This window comes from Triturus cristatus, chromosome 11 (genome assembly GCF_964204655.1).
Source record: "Triturus cristatus chromosome 11, aTriCri1.1, whole genome shotgun sequence".
Classification (NCBI taxonomy): domain Eukaryota; kingdom Metazoa; phylum Chordata; class Amphibia; order Caudata; family Salamandridae; genus Triturus; species Triturus cristatus.
Window position 1 is genome coordinate 296,739,993 of NC_140594.1, and position 22,982 is coordinate 296,762,974.

The 22,982-nt window shown below is 43.8% G+C and overlaps 1 protein-coding gene across 1 annotated transcript in view; it reads right to left on the bottom strand.

Annotated features, from left to right (window-relative positions):
- The window catches only part of RASAL1 (RAS protein activator like 1), a 765,452-nt gene that overhangs the window by 520,805 nt on the left and 221,665 nt on the right, over positions 1 to 22,982 (bottom strand). Inside the window, exons 3-5 of the mRNA XM_085633253.1 lie at positions 22,137 to 22,250; positions 16,113 to 16,174; positions 5,307 to 5,436 (exon numbers count right to left, since the gene is read on the bottom strand). Coding sequence (XP_085489379.1) covers positions 5,307 to 5,436; positions 16,113 to 16,174; positions 22,137 to 22,250 — 306 coding nt within the window. The remainder of the gene's footprint in view (positions 1 to 5,306; positions 5,437 to 16,112; positions 16,175 to 22,136; positions 22,251 to 22,982) is intronic.

Here is a 22,982-nt window from a genome sequence, read left to right on the forward strand (position 1 = left end):
TCTATACACTGTGAGCAAGAGACACATCACAAGGTGGCGTCCAATGAAACGGACATTGAATCGTAACATGAAATCTTAGTCCTTTCATTCTGTTAATGACATTATACGGAAGAGTATGTAATGCTTCATTGTTTTGGGATAACGCTGTGTGAACAAGCCCGTTCACGGGTGAAACGCGTCACGGCGGGTTTATGAAGCTAATAAACCCCTTTTTTGTTGCTTTACTCCTGTGATTTCCTGGTGTGATTTTGTTCTGAGAGCGTGACTGGAACTCCGTTTGTTGGAATATATATATATATTCACAGCAATATTCCTTTTACGGAAAAGATTCCACACGCACTCCCGGGCAGATGTTTTTATCGCTCTTGATTTATTTAGGCAACAATATTTCCGAAAGCTACAACCCAACGCGTTTCAGTCTGTAAGCAGACCTTTGTCATGGGTAATGGGTGCTGGCATTAACGTTTCTTTTTCAGAACATCAGTGTTGTTACATCACTGCCTGATTGCTCAGCACCTAGCATTCTGGTCTTTGTAGTGCATAAAGTAAACGTGAAAATTGTGACAACAGTGAATACTAAATTGTTACCGTGTAATCGGGTTTTTAAAAATATTTTGGCAAATTGACTCTCAATATTATCTTTTTTTTCATTTCTATTTTTTGTTACAAACTTTGTAATTCATATTACAATTCGTTCATGCGAGAGCGCACTGCCACAAGAAATTTGTACCTTGACATCACCAGTTGCGCCAAAAATAAAATCCCAGTTCCTCGCCCTGCCAAACAACCAAGGACGCAGGTAGGTGTCTGTTGGATCCGGTTCTGTAACCAAGTTACCATCCATTATGTGGCAGTGCGCTGTCTCATGTATACTACATACGTAACATTACTGAAATGTGTTTAGCGATCGCACTGACAAACCTCACTAAGAGAGTGGAATGACACATTGAGTAATGGTGGACATAAAAGAGACTAACTGTGGAGTCCGTCTTTAATCACCATACTTTGCCTGTCCAATAGGAATTGGGGACATTTTTATTTAAATTGTGGCTCGGACATTGTAATTACGAATGGCACTGATGAAGGCTGATAAGCTGAAACACGTTTGCCGTTTATAGTAAAATCAAGATCAAGGGTTATTGGATGGAGGGGCATTTTTAGTGTTTAGGGTGGTTATGGGTTTTTGGGTGGGAAGGGATTTTCTTAAGGTTTAGGTGGGTATGGGTTTAAGGGTTGTTAAGGGTAAATATATCTATATTTTGTATTTTATTTTATTACATATTAATATATGTATATGTAACAGTAAGTATGTGTTGTACACACACATATATGTTAAAATATATACACACATACATACTTCTATGTATGTGTGTATAAAAATACATACACATATATATTTATTTAAAAGCGCATATGCTTTTACCACGCACGCCTTTTCAAAAAAAAATTAAGTATTTCGCAGATAACTATAAAGCCATCATATCTATATATAGATATATACATATACATATATATATATGCATATACATAGATATATACATATACATATGATTTTCTTTGGATTTTCTGTGATTACCAATGGGCTAAATCGAAATAAAAGGACATAATTCAACTTCTTGCGGAGTGCGACCCTGATTTTCTCCTTTTAGAGAGAGTTTGATATACATATATTATCTACTGGCGGTCGCCAGTAGATAGTTATAGTTAGGACCGTGTTTCCATAGGAAATCTGAAAATTCTATTTTGAATAACTTTGGCGCCGGTTGACGAATCCTCGCAAATTTTTCAAAATAGGTGGGGCGCTCCGCTCCGCTCCTACCCTGAAAGTCTCGGGGTGATTAGTCAAGCGGGGTCCGAGAAAAAAGGGGGGTCCCAAAACGCGTTTTCCCCATGCATTTTTCCATAGGAACCTTTAGTCCAAGGTACAGCCCGAACGGCTGAACAGAATTACTTGAAATTTGGCAGAGAGGTAGTCCTCAGGTCAGGGATGTGCCTTTTGAATATCTGGAGTCAATCTGTTCAGTAGTTCCTGAGAAAATTTCAGTTAAAAGTACATATATATATAAGCGCGCACCGTGCGCGCACCGTGCGCGCACGGTGACGTGCGCGAGCGGAATTCTGATTGGTTGTTAGATGTCAGTAAACATTCGAATCGGTCGAAATCAGGAAGTGGCGACCGCCATTTTGTCTCTCGCAGTCTGAGGCAGTGAAAAACAAAGGTGGAGAATGTGAAAAGGGGGCAGGGTGGACAGTTCCTGACCCCCTAGCCTTTGTCAGGGGGTCACTGAAGGACCCCCAAGGGTGAAAAAAACATTTATTTTTTTTGACGAAAATGCGCGGGGTGCGCGCACGGTGCGCGTACGGCACGCCCAACGCTTCGTGGGCGCTCGGTGTGCGAAGCGCACGGTGCGCGCACGGTGAAAAACCTGAAAAAAAAAATATTAATAGATACATAACTTAGCATTTAAAAAACCGTACCAATTCACTTAAAAAACCATAGGTTTCACACACGTTATAGTTAGGAATTAGCATTTAAAAAACCTTGCAAATTCACTTAAAAAACCATAGGTTTCACACATGTTATAGTTAGCTGGACATTTCCCTCGTAAAAAACCAATGAAATTCCCCCGTTATAGTTAGTGCAGGCAACTATAACACACGCGACCGCAATCCTCTGCTGATGACGTCAGATATTACATCACTGATTACATATGTGTCTTTCTGAAAAATAAATATTTGTAATATATGTATAGCTAAAGATTAATGGAAGAAGACATGGGTAAATAGGTGTCTAAATACAGTGATGTAATATCTGACGTCATCAGCAGAGGATTGCGTTCGCGTGAGTTATAGTTGCCTGCACTAACTATAACAGGGGAATTTCATTGGTTTTTTACGAGGGAAATGTCCAGCTAACTATAACATGTGTGAAACCTATGGTTTTTTAAGTGAATATATATATACATATACATTTATATATAGATATATATATATATTTTCAAAGGCTTTATACGTATTCTGCTAAATACTTACTTTTTCGTTGTAAAGGCATGTGTTGTAAAGACGTGGTTGTTGTAATTACCCCATTGTTAAGGGGCACGTAGTAATAGCATTTATGGTTACATCCTATAACCTTTTGAAAGCACCGAAAATGAGGCAAGATAAAATATCTTTACTGCTGATCCCACTTCTGAGCCTCAGCACGTTTATTTTGGGAGTGCTGCAGCACCACTAGCACCCCTACTTCCAGCGCCTACGGCAGAAGATTTGCAGAGCAGTGTGTGAAAAACTAGAATGAAAAAATGTGACAATGCTTGCCAACCTGTAGGACGTGCTTGGGAAATAATACTGGACAGCAAGAGAGAAAGAAAGACGAAAGAAAGACATCGAGCAAACCTGAATAAAATTAACCCTGATAGAGTTCAACAATATTTCTTGAATTAAGGATTCGTAATAAACTTTAAAGTAGCACCTTCAATGCACTTATCCCCTGTTTTCCTGGAAAATCTAAGCATCTCAAATAAGGGGTAAGGGGTAGGTTGCCAAGTGTCTGGTTTATCAGATGCAGTGACCCACTGGCAGTCCACTTTCCATATTTAAAGATCACCACCCACACCGTTTGGATTTTCCCTGAAAGAGATTGGGGTTGCACCAATATGATGAAAGCACTTTTAGTTACATTTCACATTGTCAGCTAGCCTGCCATGCTACGGCGATATGACAGATTTGCATTTTTCTAAGAACATTTAGAATCAGTTTTCCTGAAGTGCCTGGATTTTTCTCCACTTCCTGTGTGACAATTTTTAATATTCTGCTTGGACGTACTAGAAGCTCATGATCTATGGGCGAGCCCGCTGCCCATAGGGGTGGCTGCCAAAGCTCTGACCAAACAATCACAGATCCTTTCAGTGGAACACGATGCATTATCCGTGAAAAATCTATCCCATGGCAGTTGGGCGTTAAAACTTTATGATATTAACACCTTACCACATTATCTGTCATCCTCCATGAAGCCGTCGGTGAAACACCAGTTAATGAGACTACGCTTTGGACTAATCCCCCTGATGGCGTACAAGTATGGACGGAGGTACAAGGCAGATATGCCCTCTCAGTGTCGTTTTTGCAACAACGGGGAAGAAAACTTAATACACGTTTTGTGCATCTGTAGAATTTTACTCCCCTTTCGAACTTTTTGGCTGCGCCCCATCTGGAGAATTCTCACTGTGCGGACATGCCAAGAAGCCTTATAGGAGTGTATGAAGGGGGACTCAGCTCAGATGGCCACCCGATTTGTAAAATTCATGATTAAGATTAACTCAATTGTACCAGCAGATACCACCCATGAACCTCTGCTGTGTCAGCCATGAACTTCCTCCCCTTTCCCTTTCAAAAAAAAAAAAAAAACTATTTTAAATCGAGAGCAGAAAGTGCTTTTTTTGTATGAATTGCAATGATTTTAATTAATTGTGCAAATAAATATATCTATCTATCTATCTATCTATCCTGTGTGACAATGATCATTTTTTCCAGCCCTGGAGGGCCATGTTGTGCATGGCTGCCTCTGTCCAAAACAAAATGGCGTACATGGCATGGGAAGATCTATCCTGGATGGGGCAGGCCTTCCAGCACCTTGTCAGCGAGTGGACCAGCACGGGTTGTAGTGTTTCAACAGCAGAGCTGGCGTTATCTTCACTGTAAGAAATTCAGCGGTTCCCCCAACTCTAGATGATGCGGGCGTGGAGAGTTGAGTGAATAGAGCATCTGCAACCTTCACGAGGATGCACCATTATCTCCCAACTCTGCACTAGTTCCAGATTTAGTTGCAGCAAGATACCTTAGAACTTTGCAAAGCAATAAAACATTTTCTGGGTGAAATTCATTTGAGGCTGCATTAAATTGAAGGAATTCTATGGGTTTGAATATCCACCTGCTTCCTGGCTGTTTTTTTCGCAAGGTCCCTAAAACACAATCGCAGAGGCTGGCACGCCCTGCCCTGATGAATTGCTGGCAAGTATTTCAAAATGATCGCAAGCCCGCTCTCTTTTTTTCCATGTCCGCTATTATTGTATTTTGTTTAATGTCATTTGTTGTTTTTTTTTCTCTGGTCTTCCATGAAACGCTCTTTTGATTATTGTTTGGTTTTTGTTTTGTCTTTATTGCTCCTTGTCCAGCACTAGCCCATCTGTATGTGCCACTTAGATTTGCTGATGTCAGCTCTGTTGAGAGATGGCGCGATCACTGGGCAGAAGAGGGCAAAGAGACATGAATCGCATACAAGCATGAGAACGAGGTGCGCACTACCCTACCTGGCCTCCAGCACATGGCAGTGCAGGGTTCTCCTCTGCTGATTCTCCACCACGTGTATCTCAAGGTGAATCTCCCCTTGCACCTCCTCATCGGGGTCCACGTGGGTCAGGTTAATCCAGCTGTCAATACCTGAGAAGGAAGAGACCATCAGTGAACACCACAGAAGACTCCCTCAGCCCAACCACCGAAAGGAAGACAGAGATACAGACACTTAGGGCCATATTTACAAGGAATTGGCATAGGGCAGCGTCGCAAACCATTTTTCTGCGTTGCCCTACGCCAATTTGAAAGGACAAGAAAGCACCATATTTACAAGATACAGTGCATTCCTGCCCTTTAAGCCAGTGCTGGCCACATTTTGCAGCCGTGCTCCAACGTAGGTACTCTTGCACCGTGGTGCAAGGGGGCACACGCGGAAAGAGGAAAAAATGAGGAGAAATTTAAACATTATGTACACCTGCTCTAGGGGGGCGCAAGATTTTGGCACTGCCCCAGGTTTACCTGATGTTATAAGTCTGGGGCAGCGTCAAATTCCATGGGTGTTGAGTGGGAAAAACCACTGCAGCACTGATGGAACGCTTCTTTCAAGCAGAGTAAGGCAAGGCAGCCATTTGTGGTGCCTCGCCTTACTCCATATCTACAAGGCCATGAAAAGCCATGCAGGGGGGCTTTACCAAGCCTTGCAGATATGGCTAAGCCATGTGCCCTACCCGAACGTCACAAAAGTGGGCTTGTAAATATGCCCCTTGGTGGCCAGCGGCCCACTGCAACATGGAAGTCAGATATACTACAATCTAGCGCAGCACAAACACCCTTGGCTATAAACAACGTGCTTTCTCTACAGCCCACCATGGTGTTAGTGTTGGGCTTGCTTCACACCCTAGATGTGCACTGCCTGCAGCCCACCACCGTGTCAGTACTGTGCTAAATGGAGGTGTGGTCCTTCACACCTAGGACATACTCTGCCCATCGGTGAGTTAATGTGTTCATATATGAGGCTGTAGTGTCCACCCTGGAACCTGTGCATTGGTCTGTTGCCCATGTATATTTCTCCTGGACCTGCTTTATGTCATAGGAATCTATTCTTTGAATCGTGGGGCAGAAGATGCTGTTCGCGCTAACTGGAGGACCAGCTGGTGCCCCGTGGACTACACCTGTGCTCTTTGCAGTGTTCGGTTATTACCACAATAAATCTATTTGAAGTGATCAACTTGAGCAGTACATCTCTTTACACCACAGAAATTTGACGACAAGCATTTAAGGAGTAATGCTAGCCCAGCACAAATGTCGTTATGGACTTGCTGAGGACTATATTAGCCAAAAATAACCCTTGAGCACTGTTTATTATCTGCAACTTTACAGGTATCGCGAGGTTTCATACCTACTCTCTAGGGGGCATATTATCAAGGACGGCGTTAAAATTATCGCCGGTTTAGCGGCAGAAAACTGCTGCTAAAGCGGTGATAATGGGCTTGATAATATGTCCTGGACAATTCCAATAGAAGCCCATGTTCACACCAGAACATGGACTTCTATTGGAATTCTACGTGCTCTGCGCCCACGAGTCATGTCACTGGCGGCCAGTTGAATTTTCTTTGTTGTCAGGAATACACTTTAAGCCTGATTGGTGCATTTTATAAGGAAGAATGAGTTTTCAGATGTACTCAGGGAGTAAGTGAACTCTGGAATTTCACTTTAATAAGACTTCATTTCACAATCCTTCATTGACTAATTTGACCACGCAGAGAACACAGACATTTCTCTTACCTTTAACATTTGTGTTTATATGTACTATGTTTAACTTAACGTGTGACCATATTATGGTTCAACCATTTTACCTGAGACATCCACAACCATTTTTGTCCTCACCTGGTGAACTGGTGCTACAGTGTCAAGAATGTAAAAATCTGTTTCAAAATGAGCCCTTCACATTTGAAGATAGGACGGTAGATCTATCTGCTGGTAAGATTAAGAAGATCTTACTTAATTCACTTGGACCTGAAAGATTGTGTGTTTTTAACCAAGTACCCAGAAAATACGTGAGAGAAATTATTTTATGAATACATACCTGATCTTGATAACTATGGTGCACCGATAGTTTGTGTGTCTATAAATCGTAACAAAATTGTCCATCGACCACAGAGTAAAATGGAGACTGTTAATGACGGTGTGCCCGATTTATATCTTGTCGGTAGGCATAGTCCATCGCAACAGTGGTGAAGTTTGCTTACCATCAAGATAATGGTCCGCCCACCCAATATAGATGTGAGTGGACCAAAGGTTTAATCATAGCGAAGACTACTCCATCTCTGCCATAATTAAACACCTCCGCGGTCCTGTGGAGTAGGGACCATCCAAGGCAGACCTGTAATTCCGCCCACTTGATTTAGATGGGCGGAATTGGAGGTCAGTTTTCACTGCCCGTCATCACCAGGAAAAGCCTGACGGTAAGAGGAACTGAAAACTGCTAAAGGCTTCTCTCACCACGGGAGAGTGCTCCCATGACGAGGGGAGCATTGTCTTTTTTATTTTCAAAAAGGAAACCCTATGAAGATAGAAAACTGTTTGGTGCAGGGCTCTGTCATATTGACTGAGCTCTGCATCAAACAGCAAAATGAATTGACAGGAACCACCTGGCAGTGCTTTATAAATTACAGTACGATTGGCAGTCACTTAAAAATCTGGGGGGAGGTCCTTCCACTAGGGTGAAGGAGTAATTTACAGAATAATGGGCCATCCGACAGGAATTAAATTGGTCCCCGCCAAAGAACAAATACCAATTTACTGATTTTGTAGTAAAGATAAATGCTTGAAAGGAGAGGAACAAATTGATTTAGTCATACTCTAACTGCAACAACAAGATTTTAGATACTCTGTTAAAATGTTATAGTGTGGAGTGGGAGTCACTTGGCTCACAGCAAGAAATGCCTGGCGAATATACTGCAGCCTGAAAGGAATTTTAACTAAAGTGAGTGTGTGTAGGGTGAAGAAATAAATCCAGCCATGTGTTGAATGTGAAAGAGCAGAAAGGAATGCATTAGAGAGCGAAAATGAGGAGAGCATTATTTTATGCATTGCTAAGGATGCAAGAAAGGGGGTTTTGAATATTAATGATTATGTCAACTCCAGAAGAAAGCAGCTAAGGAGGTATAGGAGAAGAAATCTGATGGTGAGCTTCAGAATTAAGTAGAATCTATTGATATTGATCTGTGCAGTTATATAGGTGATAACTATGAAATGATTGGCTTCGGAGTACTGAAGTTAAGGTTTATTAAAAATAGGCGGGCAACTCTAAACTTTAAGAAGCCAAGGAGGGACCTTCAGTTTTGGGGGCCATGAATGCTGGATCCAAATAGTCCAAAGCAAGCACTTGTTTTCTACAAAGGCGAATCACTGGGGAAAGCTGTTCAGGGTAAGTATCCAGGAGTGTGATAGAAGGTTTAGAAAAGCTCAAAGGCTTTGTACATAGGATTGTTTTGAAAAAAGATGCATTACTCACAGTACAAAATGCATGTCAGAAACATACCCTGAAAGAAAGGAGGTAGTAAAGAAAGAACTAGGAAATCTCCTTTACACAAGAATCATTGAAAGAGTGGAATCCTTAGAGTGGGCGGCCCTTTTGGTCGTCGCTCGATGGTCAAAGGGTCTTTAAGGTTATGTGTGAATCTAAGGGACCTCAACAGTAATATCTTGGTTGAGCAATTTCCTTTGGTAAAAAATGATGAAATGTTGGCCAGAACTATGAGTATTAACTGGTTCTCCATACTAGACTTAGCGGCACCATACCAACAGGTCATTTTAGATTTTAAGAGCAAAGGTTTAAGCATATTTGTGATCCTTTTTGGGAGTTTACATTTCTGCCGCCTGCCTTTTGAGCTTGCCTCTACTGCAACATTTTTTCACAGACTGATGACAGGATTGTTTGGAGAACTGTCTGCGGTCTTGTACTCCCACGGTGATGTACTGATAACGGGAGCAAGGGAGGGACATGAAGGCATTCTGCATGAAGTGCTGGACATTCTGGAGAAGAAAGGGTTAGCTGCAAAACTTAAACTTGAGAGATGTTTTAACTTTGGTGTGTGCTGTGTGGTGAAGGCATCAAACTGAGGCAGAAGTTAAAAGAAGCCATTAAATTGTCTCTGCTCCGGAGCCCTGGGATGCGTTTTGGGGCTCACGGAGTTTTACTCAAAATTCATACAGAACATTTCTGATATAAGCTAAGTTCTTTCACATGTACTTACGAATCATACCAGTATTTGTGATCACCAGAGTGTCAAGAGGCATCTGAGGCTTTGAATTTTTTTTTTATAATTCTAGACCTCCTAAAGGTTTTGATGCCAAGGCCTCCAGCATAATCATCAGAGATACGAGTGGAAAAGGTTTCAGAGCAGTTTTGTCACAGAAGGACAAAGACAGCAAAAGAGATAATTTTGGCATACACTTCAAGATCACTCACTCACTAAGAATAAAAGAAATCTGTCATTGAAAAAAGGATTCTTGGATCATTTTAGGAAACTCATGTGGGCCATTGTTTTATCTTAGAAGCGATCACAAGCCGCGAACAAAACTCCTAACAGCAGGAGCCCTGCTCAAAGCTTCTGCCAGAATAGCTAAGATGTCAATGCACTTGCAAGATTTTAACTACAGATTCGAGTATGCAGTAGGTAGCAAAAATACTGTGGCAGACTGTCTGAGTAGGAAGCCATTGGCCTTGAAGGAGAGGGATATGAATGAATGGAACGAGTATAGCATTGACAGATGTTTTGAACTACACGACAAAGATCGTAAAGGTCTGTCATTAGAGGAAGGGACAGAAGCATATGTCCAACGTGAAAGGGAGTCATGACTTTTGGCAAGAATGCCGCCCGAGTCCTTAATACCACCTTGTCTTGGAAAAACAAAGTGTATGGTGTTTGCACTGAAAGTGCCTGGAGTTCAGTCACAAGATGAGCTGATGTAATCACAATATGGGTGATAGTCTTTAAAGTCAGGAGACGCAACAACCAACTACGCATCAGCTCAAAGAGAGTGCACATAAGAAACATTAAGACCAAGGTAAGTTCCAACTGTAGCATCACAAACAGTTTGGGAGGGAACATGTGAGTCAAAACTTTAATAAATCTCATCACAAAAGTTCATTTAAACAATGACGGCTAGCCTGGAAAATGGAGAAAGGCCAAAAGGGTAGGCAAATAACCTATAGTAGAGCCCACTGCAAGTCCTTGGTAAAAGAAACATCAAAACAAACAAAAGAATATCTGACAGCTTGGCTTGTAAAGGGTCAGTCTTGCGGAGAGCACCCCAGCGCACAAATCTGTCCCAGTGTCTGACATTAATGGACTTTGTGGAAGGATGTCTAGTGCGAGGATGACATCCACCACTTCTAGGGGCAGATCAAACGCAATCAACTGTTGTCACACAATCTCCATGCATGGAGTATTAGATTGAGTAGATTCAGGCGAAGGAGCCTTCCCTGCTGCTGGGACAGGAGAACATCCCAAAGTGGCAGCCTGATCAAAAGGCAGCTTTAGATTCCATTGTAGAGCTTGCATATGCCACCTTGCTTAATCCACAAGGAGGATGCCGGAGGCTACAAGGCCAAGAAGTCACAAAAGTACTCTCATGGAGACCCAGGAATGAGCCTAAAATATCAGAAACATAGCCCAAATGTCCTGAACTTGTTTCAAGGGTTGGAAAGCCCTGACCTGACCGTATCCATAACAGCTCCAATGAAAGAAAGCCTCTGCTTACTGTGGTAATTATACCGTCAATAACCAGTAATCGAGGAGGTAAAAACGAGCACCCTGACCTCTGAAGATAAGCAATGAAATCCGTCATCACTTTCAGGAACACCTGAGGGGTACTGGTGAGGTGCTAAAGGAGAGCAAAGTAAACTGAAATGTTTATTGCTCACCTTGAACCACAGGTAACGTCTGTTGGACTGCAGGATGGGTGTATGAAAATACGTGTTCTGCAGGTACATGGACACCATCCAGTCACTCGTGCCAGGGCATTGAGGACCGGCGTTAGTGTGAGCAGTTCCAATTTGCCCTCCCACAGGAAGGCATTTAGAGGTCAAAGGTCTAAGACAGGCCGAAGAACCCAATCCGTCTTTGGCACAAGAAAATTGCAAGAGTAGCAATCCCACCCCATTTCAGAGTCCAGAACCCTCTTGAGGGCTCCTTTGGAAAGCAGAAGTTGAACCTTTTGCAACAGAACGGACAGGTAGGTGTTCCTCTGAGATGCACACTGATGTGGGGAAAGGGTTGGTAGAGCAGAAAAAAGGGTAGAGCAAAGCCATGCTGAACATTTGATGGACCCATCTGTCGATGGTGGTGGATTACCGTCTTGGGAGATAATACTTGATCCTGCCTCCTACACTCTAGTTGTATACCACAATTGGCAAGCTAAATCAGCCTGGTAGCTATTGTATCTGGTGAAAGGGACTCTGAGGACTGATGCCCTTGTAGGCCTGCACGCTGCCTGCCAGATCCACGCAGCAGTAGCTGAGGAGAGTGACACTGCCTATATGCCAGCCCCTAGAGTAGCCCAAGAATTTCCTAAACTGATGAGGAAACTGCTTGGTGGGGGTCAAAAATAAAGGGATTGTGCTATGACTCTACTTTATTTGAAAACTTCCAAGGAAGAATGTGCTTTCTCGCCGAACAGGCAAGAGACATCGAAAAGAATATCCATGAAAGAGTTGTGTACATCTCCAGAAAATCATGAGAAGCGCATCCACACATGGCAGTGAAACACCACAGAGGTGCCAACTTCAAATTCAAGACAATCAGTAGAATCAAGTTCAGCACACATCATTTATTTTTTTACATCTTGACCATCCTGAATGGTTTGAGCCAGTGAGGTCCTAACATCTACAGGAAAAGTTGGCAAGATCTAGCTGTCCTTGTTCAAGGGATTATGCACATATCGGCCCAATAAGCAGTCTGCATTGACAGATCTCAGTAGTAGGCTGGCCGAAGAGAACATTTGCTTTTCAAATGTCTCAATCCTCTTCGACTACCTATCTGAAAAAATTGTGGGTTGTAGATTGCGGTTCTCCTTTCTGGTTGAAGACTAAACAACCAGACTGTCTGGAATAGTATGTTTAATGAGAAAATCAGGGTCGCTAGGTGCTGATCGGTGACATCTGGACAGCTGCCTCTTCACTGATGGGCAAGAACAGGGCTTTGACCAGGTGGCCTTAAATGTGTCAGGGAGGGACTCACTAAAATGGAGCAATGGTACAGATGTGACTGGCCCACATTGTAAGATTTCCTTGAGGATATTTGTCCTAATCTCAATAAAGGACAGTTCTATGTCCAAGACCTCAGTTGCTCTTCATATTACCACTGTAAATGATGCACTCTCTTATGATAGCAGTCCATATGGTGAGTTCAACCCTGTATTGGGGAAAGTAACAAACTCACTGGCCTCTTGTAAGTCCAGGTAAGAATTGTCACCACCATAATGAGAGGGGTAAATCATCTCACCCCCACCATCATCATCTTTGAGTAGATGCGAGCAATGGTCAGAATCGGAGCCAAAAACATAATGGAACTTCTAATGGCACTGCTGCCCTACTACAGGCATAGGATTATAGACAGGCTGTATGGCGAACAGTTGTGCTTTAGTAATTTTGCAGCATGACATTGGTCGGGATCAGGCTGAAGTTAGTTTGGGATAAAACATCAGAACCAGCACTGGGTCCTTCTCCAGCGCTGGTGGCACCAGTACTGGCAGTACCAGCATCTACGAGGGAGGAACTTACATAAGTCCTGGTACCTCGGTGGAAGTCTGCACCAGAGCCAGTATGGATCCCAAAACTGATCCAAGGAGTCAGATTGCGCTGAGTAGGGGTCCTTCATTGGTAATGCGACTAAAAGACCGTGCAGATCATAGGGGTCTGAGAGTGTGGTAGAGGGAGCTGAAAGAGCACCATATCCTCCTTAAAGGCATCAATTTGCAGCAGTCACCCATGGCCTGGGGAATTTGGGGCACACTGCTATCAACTGTGGAACTGGCTTGGCATCCAGAGATCTGGGAGGAGATCAACTCACGTTGTGATTCCCTCGTACCTTCTCTTTGGATAAAGAGTTGTGATATTGGGTTGGGTTCAGCTTCGCTTTCTTGTGCTTGCATTTGGACTTCAATTTTGCCATACTTGAGGACTTCAACCACACTGTTGACCTCTTATTGATGCGACCTTGGGAGTAGGAATGAGTCCACACCCTCGACTTAGAGTGGGACTTACGTGAGGCCCGCAACTTCGGTTCAAAGACATACAGCTTTGCTTTTCGGTCCCCGATCACCTTTGGGTGCATGAGGACTTTGAGTCATGTACCGAGCCCAAACACCAGAAACACACTTTGCATGGGTCAGTGACTGACATTGTTTTCTGCAATCACAGCACAGTTTGAAACCTGTATTCTTCCGAGGGGGCATTGTTTCCTAACACACTGGATTTCTGTTTTAGGAGTTGTTGGAAGACTAACCAAATTGAGAGCTGGGCTCCGGATCAGTGTCAGAAGGCACTTAAAGAAAGGAACTGATGTTAGTATAAAGGTGGCGCATATATTCGGCTCTCTCCATCACTTCCAGGGCAGTGTGGAGTCAACACGGTTCTGCATGGCGCAACCCAGCAGCACATGAGAAAATTCCTGTCAAAAGCTTTCTTTCCAGATCCAGTCTCGCACCTGGGGAGTAGGTGAGGAATCTGCTGTTAGAAGCATTTATCAGAATCAACTGGACAAAATGTTGTGGGCTTATCGCGTCATGGAGAGCACAAGACACACACACTTTGGGGTGATGAAGGGCTGCACTTCCAATTCCCAGGCTTATCCTGGATGGTTAGGCAAATCTAAGGAGTGTTACTGGAATGCTGAAGAAATAAAGAACATGTGTAGTTTGCTGTCACGTGCTAGGGATTATTATGACAGCAAGCACAATGTGGGCGATGTGATTGTGAAAGTGGGGCAATGAGTGCGAGTTAAACTGGGGAGAAACCTAGCCAAGGACACCACTATGTTTTCTGAACCAAAGAAGGTGTTCCAAATTGTGAAGAATTTGGTAAAAATAAATGATGGCAAAGTGTGGCATTTGGGAAGGGTTGTGCTGGACTGGCACTGTCCTGCTCAAATATATAGAGCGGCTCGCGGAAAGCTAAAGTTTGATTGGCTGGAAAATGTTACCTTTGCAGGATGTGAAGATGGAGCAGAAGAGCACAGTGGTGAGAGTGGTGGAGTATGTGAATAAGGCTATGGGTGGCATAATGAAGGTGGAGCGATTGGACGTCAAGCGCACACAGATGTAGTCCCTAAATGTCCTAAAACGAATATAAAACCCTCCAGGAAGAATACAGGATTATATTTGTATGCAGTTTTCGTAATAGTTAATTCAGTCTTGTGTTGGGTTTGTTCAGGTTACTATTTCTGTGTTCCTTTTGAAAAAGGGGAGGGTGTGTAATGCCCTCCCTGTATCCTGTACACTGGTATGTCCTACTGTGTTTATCCAGGCACTGCTTCATGCCATTGGAACGTATACTCCAATAGCGGGACAGGCGATGCTAGATGGGCTAACTGCAGGACGCGAAGATGTCCTGTGGACCATATCTGTGTTCCTTTCTTCGTTGGAGTATTACTGCAATAAATCTATTTGAAGTTCTCATCTTGAGTGCACTTAGCACCAGGACATACATTAGATCAGGCTCAGCATTTGTTGGGGGACAGATGGGTAAAATGTGTGGGACCGAGGCTTGCGGAAATGCCTGTGCATTGCCTTGAACATTACTCCCCCACTATATTGCATACTTTGTATTGCATGTAAAAATACTGCATTTACTACAGCGATTTATTTACTACCTCACACGTTAGGTATAGTGTGATTAAATGTGAAGTTAAGATAGTAAATGTATAGGCAATGTAGTGGCAGTGGTACTTATCTATGTAAGTCAATATATAGGATCATACATCCCCTGGGACACAAAGGATTTGTGAACAGAGAGTTGCTCTCTGTCGGTAGACATCAAGTGCCAAGAATTAAGACTTTGTGGAAGGGAAACCTTTTATTTTGTTTTTTAAAGTTGGGTGGTTGCACGTGATATCCAGACAGTCATGGAGAGGCGATATCTTGCAAGCTCAGGAAAGCATCGGTCATCACTGGTGACCTATTTGAATGTGGAGGGACCAGCTGTGTGGATCACAAAACGTTGTAGGGGACAATAGTGCCTTCTATAGTACCGTGAGGTGGCGGGGAGACCACCAGTGAGTCTCTGGAAAGTGGATTGAAGGCACCAGAGTGCATTTTTTACAGAGGAATAAATATAATGTTTGGGCTTTGCCTTGATGTTAATGGCAAGCAAGGTTTGGGGTGGAGCCGAGGCAGGGCAGGATGTGGAGAAGGTAGTGAACGAATAGTTAGTCTAAGATAGGTGGCAGTAACCGGCGGGACAGTGTTTCTTTGTGCTCCGCTTGTGTTTAGTCAATCAGTCATTGTGGTGTTAGTACTGAGCTGCTAGGGGTTCAGTCTTTATACCTGAGACATACTCTTTCTTCAGATCGCCTTGGTGTTTTTTAGTTTGTTGCTGCTGAAAAGGCTGGATCCTTTATATAATGGTCCTATGCAATGTCTTATCGCCTTTCAAGGTGTTTTTCAAGACTCCGTTCCTCAAAGCAGAGTTTACAACACCCTTAACATAGACTGTCACCACACTGAGAATAACATTAAGGGGTATTACGTAGCCATCTATTTTACCTGGTAAAGAACAGTCTCTATATTTTTTTATTATTGTTCTTTCATGTACTTACCTCGAGGATGAGACGCGATGTATTCTTTGCTGAGTGATATCTTCCCAATAACGTCATCATGCCTGGAGCGAGAGAAAGTGGAAGAAATTAGCACTGAGGACAAAGTACAGACAGCCGCTGAATAATGCAGTGTGAGCAACCATGGAGCAATCGTCCCATCGTGTAACGCCACTGGTGTCGCAAACCACCCGATAGCACAATATCTCAGGCTTCATTCAACGTAGTCAGCATTGACCCACAAACAAAAGTCAAACACCTCACAACATGGCAAAGAATCACCCTCCACGGTAACATCAACAAATCTGCCATAAAAGTATATTGTAAGTGGGCTAGGGGCTACAGCTGCAGACTTTGGAACCGAAAACCAGGTTTGTGTCCCGGCCTCAGCCCAAAGTCCTATGATTCTGATGTTTCAATTTTTTTTATGAGTTTTGAATTACTGAGCGGTACATTTAAAAAGAATACACCGCCAAATGGCCATGCAGGGCGAGTAAACCAACAAGGTAAGATGCAAACCCATAATCCATCTGTAGACCAGGCCTCCGTGGACAACCCGCAAAAAAATGAGGAAAAAAACCCAAAACAGAAGAGTATATAGCTCCAAGAACAGACACATGAAATGAATACATGGGCAACAAATATTACTTAGCAACTTAAAGAGGGTCAAAAAAGAACCCAACTATCAAGAGAGGAAAGGGAGACAGAAAACACCCTCCCGCAGTGGGAGGAAGGAGGGGAGGAGAACACCCACACGTGAGAAAATAAAAAAAGATTCTGGGAAAATCTCTTGACCACCAGGTGCCTAAACATGAGTAATGTAATCTGGTGCTGTAATGCTCATGAGTCAAGTTCACACTATATAAATCTGCAAACCAAACCAAAAATATATATAGTTCTACATGCACACGCTTTGTAGCAGAGCAAACTCTTGCTCTAAAAAGAGGGCTTGTCTCCAGCAAATAATCTATATTCTAACCAGGCTCACACAGATCAACCAAGGCAAAACATTCTTTCCAGAGAGGGCCCCGTGCTCACAGAGAGACCCCAAACTATGACAACAGTGTGACCGGAGAGAGGAGGTCTGGCTAACCTACCATTCAACCCTTAGGACATTCCTTGAACAGGGAGAAGTGCTTCTACCTCATATGAAATACCACACCTCAAAAAACAACCAGCTCCCTTTCCCGACGGCCTCCCTCTAAAGCACACAAGCGTAGCGCAAATCTGCATTTGCTACAGTATCACTAGAAAGTTCATCCTAAATGGCTCATAAGCACCTAATTGTATTGGTCTTGATTTGAAAAATAACAACAGTACACTATGATGTGTTGATTCTGTAATGACTATTGGCTTAGTGCTTTGTGTATTTTTATTGTTACTATTTTTGTCACATTCTTTTGAATGCTACGAGTCTTATCTCACACATGTGAATCGCTGATTTATTTGATAAACAATTCATTGTTTTATTGGAATTTTAAAAGTTTTTTTTACATATGTAAAATGATCGATTTAATAAAAGATTTATATATTAGCTTTGGTTTTCTGTGACACTCGTTGGTGAGATTAGTGTGGATGTGTATGGATGTGCCAGGAATCAATGATGGTATGCTTCTAAATAACCCAAAGGGAATCTGTTTCTGACTCATTGTCGTTTTGGTGTCCTGTCCCTTTGGTAAGGAGGACCCCTCTCTACTTTTGAGATTTCACTAAAGCTACACCATGACATGGGGCTCCCAAGAAGTTGTCCCTTTTCGTGACTACAAAACACACTTTTCAAAACGCTGTCGGATGTTTTTCCCCTGCATGGAGCATCCCCTCACACTACAAACAAGAAAAGGGCATTCACATTCACAATTTCATTCGAAAAGTGTAAGAGGGATGTGGTAAATCCTGACCAAAGGAGCCAAGAAGCAAAGCAGCACCACTTGACCTTTTCTAAACATCTTTCACCTAACCGTGAGTCTCCCCCTTGGATAATATCGACAGGAAACTTTATGACCTAGGAGAGGGAATGAGTTATCTATAGTTCTAAATCTGCCACATCATAATACTGAAAGGGAACTTTAGGCCCAAGGACACGTAATTAGCAATCTATTATGTTGAACCTGCCATTTGATGGTATTGAAAGGGGAATTTAGGACCAACAAGATCTCAACTCAACTTTGGAAGCACAATTGCAGACTTGGTCATCCTCCTGATACTCGACTCCAGCACCTTCATGCTTTTAAGCAACCTCAACTACCACCTGGATGACACCACTGAACCCAACACTCCCAACTTTCTGAGGACTTTACAAACCTCAAACTCACCCAGTTTGTGGAAGGCCCACCCATGTCACCAGACACCTATTGGACCCCGCCAGACACCTACTGGACCGCCTCTTCATCAGCTTCAGCGAAATCACAGTGGACAAGCTCACATCCAATTGTCAGGAGTAACAACCAGTCCCTACTACTAAAAGTGAACACTCTCTACAGCCACATTTGCTAAAAGAGCCTGAACTCCTTTCTGAAGAATTGAAAACTGGTCTGACCACGCCCTCATCCATTTCAACATACCCATCCCTCACCACTGCAGAAATGAAATCCCCAAACCCTCACAACAGGATTGGAGCAAGGACTCTGAAGAATCCTGGGTCTCAGAGTTCCTACACCACTGACCACAACACCTCAACAACAACCTTCTGAGATCCATCTCCAACGTCACAGTCTGGATCACCTCCTGCGCAAAACATTCTAGACCAACAAGGTGACTACAAGCTAGTTGATACACAGGAAAGTACAAACCCAGCAAGCGCCACTGCAAGCAGCTAGAATGCAGATGGAGACAAAGCCAGGATGACAACAAAAAGAGCAACTACAGATCAGCCTTCAGGTGGTACCACCAACAAATCAGTGCTACCAAACGCTCCATCCTCACCAAGTGCATCAAAAGCAGTGCCAAGAAAATCTTCGTCATCATGAAAGATTTCACAGCTCCAGCAGCAAGCTCCATCAGTGACACTCCCTCACAAGACTTCTGTCCCAGCTGTCCATTTTCTTCAGCAACAAGATCTCCAGCAACTATGGCAACTTTGAGCCCAAATGGACACATCCACCCTTGCAGTTGACCTAACCGTCACTACCAACACCCAGTGGGCTACCCTGACCACCTGGCCCACCGTAACCATTCTCGAAATGGCAGCGACCATGCACACCATACACTCTGGAGCACCATCGGACTCCTGCACCCATCAAATATTCAACACAGCCAGAATCCTGAATGACTAGAAACATGTCACAGTTCCCCCTCTCCTAAAGAAACCTTACGCAAACCCCAAAACAATAGCTAAATACCAGCCCATTTCGCATTTACCCTCCTGGTGAAAGTCACAGAGAAGATCATGAACAAACACCTAGTTGCCCACCTCTACGACAACACCCTCCTCAACGTCATCCTAATCTGGCCTCAGACCCAACAACAGCACTGAAACCAACCTCATCACCACCATGGATGACGATATCATCTCCCATCCCATTCTCATTCAATGCCGATAGGATGCCGGCATTCAGGCCCAGTGCTCCGCTGGATCTGCTCTTTCCTCACAGACCACACCCAGTCTGCCAGTCTGATTCCTTTCACCTCAGCAGCCCCCAAACTCATCTGCAGAGTTCCACAAGGATTCCCTCTCGGTCCCACACTGTAAAAGGCCTACACAGCATGTTTTTCCACCATCATTCTCACTCACTGAATCAACATTATATCCTACACAGGCAACACCCAGCTCATTCTCTCCCATTCTGGAAAAACATCGAACAACCAAAGCAACTTCTCCTCCTGCGAGTCCAAATTCATCAGATGGATGAAAAGCAACTGCCTCAAGCTCAAAACCGACCAGACAGAAGTATTCAACTTCGGTAAAGACACCTTGCTATGGGACTCCAACTGCTGGCTCACTGATCTCGGACCCACACCCAAACCAACCACCTACGCAAAGAACCTCAGAATAATAGTCGACAACAGCTCATTATGACAGGCTAAGTGAATGCAGTCTCTGCCTCCTGTTTCCACACACTCAAGGCCCTAAAGAATATTTTCAAGTGGCTTCCCTCCAACACCCGTAGAACCTGCACACATCCCCCACATATGCAGAACAAGATAATGTGGCCAGGTCTTCTCCTACCTCTTCCAATGCCTGGACAACCTACCCCTGTACATGTGATGTGTTGTTTGTTTTATAGCACGCTAACTACCCGTGAGGATATCCAGCTGGAGTGTGTGGCCAGCCCTGGGGAGGTACTTGAAAAGCCAGGTCTTCAGCTTCTTGTGAAGGTCACGAAGAGAGGAGGAGGCTCTGATGTGTTATCGGAGGTTATTCCAGGCTTTAGGGGGCAGATACTTGAAGGGCCTATGCCCGCTCTGCTTTTGTGTATGCGCGGGGTGTGTGCTAGTGAGAGACCAGCAGAGCAGAGCTGTCACGAAGGTTGGTAAAAGTTAATCCAACTGTCCTGGCAGGCAGGGTCAGTGTTGTGGAGAGCTTTGTAAGTGTCTGTGAGGAGTTTAAAGTGTGTGTGCCTGTGTATGGGGAGCCATTGGAGTTCACTATGGTATGGTGTTATGTGGGCTTAGCGTGGGAGGATGAGGACTAGTCTGGCTACTGCGTTTTTGTGTATGGACTGCAATCTTCTTTTGAGCTGGTGGTTAACCCCTGCATTCAGGGTGTTTCCATAATCGAGTCTCTTGGGGCTGAGGGCTTAAGTGATCATTTTACTGGTAGCAACTCCTCAGTTCTTGAATTCCACAAGAGCCAGTTCTTCACCTAGCCTCCCCCGACTCATCCCACGCTGCTCCTGCTTTTCAGCACCAGGATTCCATCCCGGGTGATTTGTGTGCTTTTCCAGCCGCGGCCCGTGCAGGTAAAAGCGGAGGGGCCGGGTTGGGGGTGGTAATTTCAAAAGACGAGGAAAAATGAATTATTTATTTAATTTTCCCTCATCACCATCCGTTGAAATCTCTCTCCCCCACCCGGCCCCACCACCCCACCGCTCTTACCTGCAGGGGCCGCGGCTGCAAATATCCATAACTTAACAAAGAGCCATCCACTGAGCTGAATCTGTACTAGAACTATGCTGAAAAGAGACTGTGGGGCTAATCACAAGTGATTAACTATCCATGACGCCGGCACTCTCCTGGAGTAATGTTGAGAGGAGTTTTTAAGTCTAAAGACAGATTAACACTGAGAGGAAACCTTAATACCAATGACAGATAATTAACTATCCGTGAAGCTGAACCCTCTATAGAGTAAAGTTGGGAGGAGAATTTAAGAACAAGAGCGGTTAATTGGCTATACACATTGAAAAACAGACCATAGGATAACAATGAGATGAAACTTTAATACCAATTACAAGTTAGTAGCTATCCATGGTGCTGAACCTTCTATAGGATATAATTGAGAGAAGTCGTTAAGACCAAGGACTGATAGCTGGCTATCCACAACGCTGAGCGTGCCATAGGACAACAATGGCGGGTACTGGACACACTGAATAAAACTGGGCTCATCATTTTCTATGGACTCTGCACAGACTGCTGTTGTACGAGCCTCCTGGGATTCGGAACTTTGAACGGATATAGTTAGAGAATTAAAGTTTTCTTCTAAATCCCTAAGGGTTACTGTAGGTTACAGTTTATATGCAGTAAGCATAAAGTAAATGACCAGGGACACTGATATGTATTGACTTTGGTAACAACAGTATCTTGTAGCACAACTTACACCGACTACTATAAAGCTTAGACCTTGAGTATTCGACCGAGGCAACTAGAGGCGAGTCAGGAAGCTAAGGAGTTCTTTGTCTACATTCTTACATTTATAATGTCCAGTACCCAGTCCAGAAGAAAGTGCAGCAGAACCACCTTTCCATGCCAATCACTTCTACCTATGTACTACCTGTATCTGGGGCACCGTCTGACATGCACAGCATTAGTGAGATAACGAATATTGACAGTGAGGAGGTGTCGGACCCAGCCAAGCTCGTGGTATCACCTTACCCTATTGTGTCTTCATCCATGACGTAGAATGCCAGGTTGTGGAAGCCCATCGGAAGGTGCAGTGTGTACTCTTCGCCCCAAAATGGATTCAGATCCCGCCATATTGTTGCCGTCCTGCAAAGAAAGAGAAATAGAGATTTAGATCCCAGGGCTATAGCTTTCCCTTTAAAGCACTGCAAGGTTTATTACGTCATATCATCATTGGACTGTAGCCAAAGGACCAATCAGGACCCTCCTCACCAACATCGTCACTCTATTGAGATTCACTGACACGAGCTCTCTCTCACACACATGGTCTCAAAACAACAGAAATACGAGAACAGTCTGTGCTCGAAAAATAAGCGAAAGTGCCTCATTAGCAAGTCATGGCTACTGTTAAGAGATGGCACCTTCTCAACTTTTTTGAGCAATTAACCAGACAGGGTAATTGTATTGCATGATAGACCAGAAGTCACCTTCTAGCTGCCAAGACGTCACAGCTGCTCCAAATCAGGGGTACTGAAAAAACGCCAATTACCTCGGATCACACAAGGGACTCACTGGGGCTCTTAACTTCAGAAAGTGCACAGAAAACGCCTCCTTCCGAACGTAAGGACACCAATCACAAAATAATTGTGCTATATAAAAAAATATCTGCTTTGACAATCTTGAGGGCAGAAATCACCATAGAAACTACTTCAAAGTCTGGGGGTTGAGCATAACTTAGAAGTAAGTGCCTGTGCCTACCTAATCGAAGTCTGCATGAGGGCTTAGAGAACAGGGGCTATGAATGCATATCCAAGATTTGAAAGTGTCACCACTGGTGGTGGAAGCAGAGAACGAGAGAGACTGGGAGCAGCGGCAGCA